We start from the raw sequence: 8107 nt of genomic DNA on the forward strand, positions 1-8107 counted from the left end.
TGAGCATCCTTTGTAGTTCGCAGGATGCTCTCCTTGACAGTGGATACACTTGGCGGGGGTTTCCGGGGATTTAGTGCATTGGTCAGTGGGGTGATTACCTGCACATTTTACGCACCGGAAGTTATGATTGCAGTATTTCTGCGTGTGGCCGTACCTTTGGCACCTTTTGCATTGTATTATTTCTTTCTTTACAAGAGGTGGCTCGAACTTAACTATGGAGTTCATCAGCCGATTGATGTTGTAGATTTCTTTGTTGTTTGTTTTTTGTTTTAAGTCTATAAAAAATAAGGATAGTGTAAATTAAAAATAAGGATAGGAAAATAATAAACATGACTAATCTGAATAGTTTAATTGTCATCTTTATCCAAGACTCGCATAGTCAATCGAGCCATTCGGAAACCACATTGACCAACTCCAAAATTGAAAAGTAGAGAAAAGTAATTACAAGTATCGCAAGTGGTGAGACAATATGCGATAAAAGTGAAAAGATGAGCTTGGCGTTAAGCTCTAAGGAACTAGAGGTTTTGTGAGAATCAATCGTGTACTTGAACGATGAAATTGCGAAATTATGAGATTGTCCAAAGATGAAGTTGGTCAATTTGACTTTCGCCAGGCTCGATCGTCACTACGACAGTTCTCGCGTATCGAAACTATCTTGATGTTTGTGTGGACAGGTGAGACGAATGAGCGATCGTGGCGGAGAAGGATCAGGACCATCGCCGAGGGAAGCTACTTTCCTGTCCACCCTCTCTCAAACATCGGCTCCTCAGCTAGGTGGCCGAAGACATTCGGTCGTTACGATTGAAAGAGTGTCACCGACTTTGTTTGGCCGTAATCGTCGCGAATCAATCGCCGGTTTTCCTCTTGGAGGCGTGACCAAAATATTGCCGAGTCGTCGAGATCCAGAGTCTCTAGAATGTCCGCACCACCGAGCGGTAGAGGAAGCACGCACCTAAAAGCGAGGAAGGTAAGGATCTTTCGTTTATTTTAGCCGTTCTATCTCCGCTAGTTTGCAGACTAAGAAAAACCGAGTTTAAAGTTGACGAACTTCTATACGATCGTGCGAAGTTAAGATTTGAAAGAACCAAATATTCGTTGCTTTACAAATATACGTCCGTACAATCCGATTTGATTGATTTTAGACCTTGCATCAAATAGATCTCTATATAAACAGATAATTTCTGATTCTAAACATTTGTATCGCTTCTTCTTCCGCTTTGAAATCCTCTACAAACGCCTTTTATAGTCGTTCAACTTTTCAGCTCACAGAAAAGAACATTACGCGTATTCCTAGCAATCGCCCAAAGACTCGAACGTGTGCTTCGATAAAGCTCGCTTAACTTTCATCGACACATCGATAACTTTGCGTTCCAAGATGTTATTACGCTCTAGAATCCCTAACATAATTTTAGAACCAGAATTTCTGTGCAAAACAATTCCATCGCTTTGTCACGCTTAACGGCTCAATCATCGAAACGTGTATCATAACGCACGAATTATGATAAAAAAGAAACTGTCTTTCGAATAAAAGCAATCCGTTTGCCAGGTGCGCTTAAGGATGTACAGGACGTCGACGGAGCAAGTGTACGAAATACAGCCGCTGGAGGGTAACAGTTCCGCTCAACGTTACACTCAACAGCCGAAACAACGATTCTCTGAAATGCCTACTCCGTCGGTTTCGCCGACGTCTTCTCTCCGAAAGCGCGTCTCGGAACTGCCAAGAGCCGCGAGTGCATCCGTTTCCGGTGCTGCGGGCATTGTCTGCTCTAATACGGATCTGATATCGATCCTAAGCTCGTTAGCGTCTTCCGCGATGGAAATCAACCGATGCGGCGAGGAAGCGCCGAGTTCCCGGGACGATAGCAAATCAAACTGGCCCGGAAAAACGACCGAACAGAAAGGAAGTCGATCGAAGAGCTTCCGTTCCAATAGCTTCGACGTGTCGACATTGCACGGAGCTAAAAGTAAGCTTAGCGGATCCTCGAAAGCCGCTATTTCGACCTTTATGGCACCGTCGAATTGGTTCACGAAGAGACACCAACCGATGTCGAAGAAGCCGAAAGATTTAGTAACGGCCAGTTTAAGTCTCAAGTTCGATAAATCGAAGGTAGTGAAGGCGGTGAAGGAAACGTTGGGTAAAAAGTCCCCTAATAGCGAGGTCAAACACAAAGTCGTATGGGACAACACTAGTGGAACCAAAGTGGACGCTCAGGTAAGTTGTATTTCTCGTTACGATATCGTTTCTTGTTTAAGAGCCATCGTAGGTGAAAGGAGGAATGAAAAAGAAAATCGTAAATCGTAAAATTTCTTCCAGAGAATGCACTTTATCGTAAAAATTAATAAAGTCAACAACAACGTGAAATTAAATAATTGTTGTTTGATATTCTGTATTATCGATATAGGTGAAACGCGGAGAAGATAATTTGCAATCATTGCGGACAATATCGCAGTGACATTATTATCAATCGGTAATATTAAAGATAAAATTCATATGGGATGAAAACAGAGCATCAAAAGTGGTTATTTTTCGATCTTCTTGCGAAGGGAAAATTCCTGCAAAATGTTTAAGAACGGCTCTCAACAAGGAATAAAAAATGTTATTACAGTTCCATTTTCGTGTTCGTTTTTTTTCTACATGATCCATGTGAAATAATTCTTCAGATGCTCTGCTGGTAAATGAATCGACGTTTGTAATAGAGGAAATATGAAGTACAGCGAGATCGTTGTTGGCTATTGTTCTACACCGATATCGACAAAATAATTCTTCGACAACTCTATTGATAAATCAATTGTAGTTTGAAATCAAACGAATCTGAAGTACCATCAGTTTGTTGCTACGAGAACAATAGCCACCAACGATCTCGCAGTAATTCGGATTCGTTCGATTTTAAACTTCAATTGTTTTATCGACAGAATCTCTGAATAATTATTTTGCTGGTAAATTCTGCTGGTATATCGATTAGAGTTTGGAATCGAGCAAATACGAAGTACAAGATGGCTATTGTTCTCACGTAGCAACAGTCTGATAGTATTTCAGATTCGCTTGATTTCAAACTTAGTTCCCTTGGTTTAATTACTGATTTATCAGCTGGATCAAAATTTAAAGAAAATGAAGATCAAGTGTAGCGCGTAAGTTTGATCTCTGCTTAATTTTTTCATCTCTACACTCATCTTATCTTCCTCGCTTTTAGGTCTGCGATGTCGTCCATAATGTCCAACCGAAGATTGTGCGTACTTCCTCTACCGCTCGGTGGTGCGGACATTCTAGACTCTGGGTCTCGACGATTCGGCAATATTCTGGTCACGCCTCCAAGAGGAAAACCGGCGATTGATTCGCGACGATTACGGCCAAACAAAGTCGGTGACACTCTTTCAATCGTAACGACCGAATGTCTTCGGCCACCTAGCTGAGGAGCCGATGTTTGAGAGAGGGTGGACAGGAAAGTAGCTTCCCTCGGCGATGGTCCTTGTATTTTCGAGCTATCGCGGGGAGAAGCGGTCGTTAGAATACGCGTCAACGGGAGTCGTAAATTCCCGTTTAGGCGCTCTAGGCCCTTGAGAGTTATAGGAACTGTCGGAGTTCTGGATAATGTGAGAGCCTTAGGAGACTCTAGGCCGTGTAGGCACCTTGAGAAATGATGAAGGAACTCTGAAAGATATAGGAACGGTGAGAGCTATAGGGATTATGGGAACTCTAGACACCGTGAGAGACGATCAAACTCTTAGAGAGGTAGGAACGGTGAGAGTTGTAGGAAATGCAGGAACTCTAGGCACCGTGAGAGACGATCAAACTCTAAAGTTTTATTCTAATGTGAATGCGGAGGAAAGCTCGGTATGGGTGTGCCCTTTGACCGAAGAACGCGGATTCGTTGCTTACATTTTCAGTTAGGCAAGTGAGGGCAATGATCCGCGATGCTGATTGGTTATGACCAATGTTGGGAAGGAAGATAGGAGGAAAAAGCCTCCTACTAACTTGGGTCCTAGGCGACATTGTTTATGGGGAGACTCGGATTTTCCGTTAGGGAGATCTCCGCCTTTTTCGTTAGGCCACTACCTGCTTTCTCCGCAATTCTTAAGAGCACGTAATAAACCCAAGGACCCTTCTAAAGAACCAGCTGAAAACACTTCTGGAATTAGAAAGTCTTTTCTGGCAGACAGATTGACTCAAACCATGTGTGCGAACAATGCAGTTAGGATTTCACTTTATGGTGGGTCCTTAGGCCTATGGAAGGTTCGAAGGACGGCACGTAGACCGTTGGCTGTCACGCCGCGCGGGATGGACTGCGGATGTGTTGCGCGGCGTAACAGTCCTGATTCTTCTCCGCCACGATCGCTCATTCGTCTCACCTGTCCACACAAACATCAAGATAGTTTCGATACGCGAGAACTGTCGTAGTGACGATCGAGCCTGGCGAAAGTCAAATTGACCAACTTCATCTTTGGACAATCTCATAATTTCGCAATTTCATCGTCCAAGTACACGATTGATTCTCACAAAACCTCTAGTTCCTTAGAGCTTGACGCCACGCTCATCTTTTCACTTTTATCGCATATTGTCTCACCACTTGCGATACTTGTAATTACTTTTCTCTACTTTTCAATTTTGGAGTTGGTCAATGTGATTTCCGAATGGCTCGATTGACGACTATGCGAGTCTTGGATAAAGATGACAATTAAACTATTCAGATTAGTCATGTTGCTTCGTCAAACGATTTGAATTCAAGTAATTCGAAACCATTTTGTCAATGTGAACCTATTATTTTACCAATGTGAATCTGTAATTTTGCTTGAAATATCCTTCCAAGTTTTTATGATGATTCAGACTGGTCAAGTTACCTGAATCAAACAACTATTTTCAAGTTACTTGAAACTATTTTGTTAACGTGTACAGTTGCTTAAATCAAGCAACTATTTTCAAGTAAGTTAAAATCATTTTGCCAATGTGAACCTGTAATTTTATCTGAAATATTCTTCCAAGTTCTTATGATGATTCAGATTGGTCAAGTTACCTCAATCAAGCAACTATTTTCAAGTAACTTGAAACTATTTTATTAATGTGTGCAGTTGAGTGAAGCAAGTATTTTCAAATAACTCGAAGCTATTTTGTTAACGCGTACAGTTGCTTGAATCAAGCAACTATTTTCAAGTAAGTTGGAACTATTTTGTTAACGCGTACAGTTGCTTGAATCAAGCAACTATTTTCAAGTAACTCGAAACTATTTTGTCAGTGTGAAACTATATAGACACTAGTTAATTCCCATACACATGTATAATGTACAATGTATAATAAACAGAGCTATTTTTTCAGATCAGAAGGTACGATCAATCTTTTTCTTTAAATATATTATGCTGAAAAGATATAGAATGGATTCGGAAATACAAATAATTCCCTTTATTTAGCACACAACTGTTATACATATATCTTATACTCTTAAGACCTCAAAAACCTACTCGCACGCACGCTTGCTGTCAACCGACTCTTCCAGATACTTCTAACGACTGGCTCTTGTCTTTTGTCACAACCAAGACCCGGACGTCCTCTGATGCTTACACACACATTCAAATGTACAGTGTAAATGTATCATTCCCAACAATTGTATTGGAAAAATTTGAAATGGATCGGAAAATGTATATGGAAGTTACAGGACCTTTCTCGAAAATTATCGATAGTTCAAATATCAGGTTGTACAACAAAAGAGTCTTTCGTTTTATAAGAAAATAATAGACGCACGACGTTTCTTGTTTCCTTTATTTTATCGAACTACGTACGTTCCATTTTGTTCTATTAAGGTAAAGACCACGACATTTGACAGATTAGCTGTCGTGTTTGTATAAAGATGCATTGTCGTAAAAGACATATTCGTAGAGGAAAGACACTTTTGGGGCAACCTAATATTTGGCTGAACCTGACAAAACTGTACGCTTGTAATAAATAAAAAAAAAGCCTGCTACGCCCTTTCGATCATTTCAGCTCGAGTTATGTATGGGTCGACCCAATTACGTTCTTACAACGTTAGAGGATACCTTCGTTTTGAAGAAAATGAAAAAAGATCGCACATTTTCGTTTCAATTTTCTTGATTAAAAATCTTCTCCCAACGTTACAAATATGTTTTATTATCGTTAAAATAGGGACAGACTCGAAAGTACAAAAATTGCAGAGTCGCAACTGATGTAACGAACATAATCATGATAGTCGTGTCTCGTTACAGCGTTAACGGGATTTCAAAATGTTTGGCATAATACGCGATCCTACGCAGAATTTCCACCAGCTCAGTGAAGTTTCGGCTATCCGAGTCTCGTATTATACGATGTGTTTCCAGCTTTCTCCTAACTGCGCGTTTTTTTTTTCGAAATTTTAACGCCGGCACCGCGCGAACAAAGTAAATAGATTAATTGAACTGTTAATCGATCAAATAGTCAACCAAACTGAAACGCACGTACGATGTTAAGTTATCGAAATCAATTTTACGATTTTACCGTACGAACGCCGGTATCATCCGACCTTTCGGTATTTTCCGAGTTTTCTATTGTTCGTGTGATACGCGTCACCTCGGAACGATCATGATTATTCGAACACTTTCGCAAGCCATAATAAGATTACAGAAAAATGTACTTTGCTGTGAATACACGTTTCATCGGAGGAATCGAAATTTGTACAGGACGATGTAGCGTCGTTCGAACGAAGCTGCGATAGACTTAAAGTTGGGCTGTACAATTTCTAGATTTATATTAATCCTATAGAACGAAAACACCCAGAGCTCTATGAACGTTCTAAGAGAACGGATCTCCTTCGGCGTAAATGGCGCTCCTTATCGGCGAACGGCTACAATATCCTGAATCTTTCTTTTCGACGGTTTCCACGTCGATCGAGAGAAACTATTCGTCGAAATGGACTATCCGTGGCTGATCTATTACGGTAGAAAGTGAAAAAGAACGTAAACGAAGGAAATGGCCGACATAAAGGACGATAACTGTTAATTTAAACGTAATAGAACGAAAGAATACGACGTATTCGTTAAAGGATATTTAAGACAATTTAAATTAAAATCGATTTTCACACGACGTTCTTCGATTTTTTCCAGAACCAGATTATATCTATGATAACGTTTCGATAATATCATTTTATGCAAAAGAAAGCCAATTATATGATTGAAAGAAGAAATTTGGATCAACGTATGGATATCCTTCTATTTCGTTGCACGAGTTGCGAATAACCTGTCGAATAATGATAAAGATAGAAACGAATATGACAAAGGCATAACGAAGGAACTAATATTCAGAATTTCGTGCGTTTAATTCCTCGAAAATTGCACTTTTAAACGCATCGGTCTCGCAGTTCAACCTGCCGGGAACAAAGAATTTTATCGGAAACATCGTTCTAACATTTCAATTTTACAAACGTTTCTCTCTGCTTCGTTAAAAGCTGCGCGTATTTGGTAGATAGAAAATTATGCACATACGTTAAAACGTATAACGCGCAACAGGCAAGGATATACGCGTACGCGCTGCAAACGCGTTAAAAGCGAAAAATATCGCTGAAATTATTTTCCCATAATAAAGAAATCGTCGGGCCTCTTACGAATACAAAAGATAATTCGTTAAGATTATAGTGTCTATTAATTTTACCATAACGAGTTTAACAGAGTTTTCGAAACTAAAAGCTTTATCACAGGCGATAAACCCTTTGAGTGCTGAATACTCACGGCCTATGTCGTCCGTACGGACGGCGCGTGTCTAGCGCTGACGATCGCTGTGGACGGAATACTTTTTCGTTAGACTGAACTCTGTTGATTAACTATTCAAAGCACAAATCGTAATAAGTTATAGTAGTTTAAATGATTAAAATGAAAGAGATTAAATGATTCAAGAGCGTTATATTTTAGTTATTTTTAATTATTTATTATAAACATTGAAATTTACAGTTAACTAGAATTTGCGTAATAAACTAGAAAACTAAATTTAGTAAATATGTGAAATCCCTAGAGTTCATGTAGGATAGGGATTCTTTTTGTTTTACGGGTTGTAAATTCGAGCTATCGCGGGGAGACGCGGTCGTTAGAATACGCGTCAACGGGAGTCGTAAATTCCCGTTACGATTAGAATAAT

General features: G+C 39.9%; 1 protein-coding gene across 1 annotated transcript; it reads left to right on the plus strand.

Moving 5' to 3' along the window:
* The first annotated feature begins 955 nt into the window (after positions 1-955).
* Positions 956-3488, plus strand: LOC126914741 (uncharacterized). The gene is made up of 3 exons (XM_050719128.1): positions 956-967; positions 1547-2212; positions 3192-3488. Exons 2-3 carry the CDS (start codon positions 1559-1561, stop codon positions 3330-3332), a joined length of 795 nt encoding a protein of 264 aa, XP_050575085.1. The 5' UTR covers positions 956-967; positions 1547-1558; the 3' UTR covers positions 3333-3488.
* The last annotated feature ends 4619 nt before the right edge of the window (positions 3489-8107 follow it).

The sequence above is a fragment of the Bombus affinis genome, chromosome 3, assembly GCF_024516045.1.
Source record: "Bombus affinis isolate iyBomAffi1 chromosome 3, iyBomAffi1.2, whole genome shotgun sequence".
Classification (NCBI taxonomy): Eukaryota; Metazoa; Arthropoda; class Insecta; order Hymenoptera; family Apidae; genus Bombus; species Bombus affinis.

Excerpts from the sequence above, each read along its gene's own strand:
- LOC126914741 (XM_050719128.1), top strand. The coding sequence starts at position 1,559 with ATGTACAGGACGTCGACGGAGCAAGTGTACGAAATACAGCCGCTGGAG. Across the intron at positions 2,213-3,191 it reads GAACCAAAGTGGACGCTCAG|GTCTGCGATGTCGTCCATAA; the intron begins GTAAGTTGTATT and ends CCTCGCTTTTAG.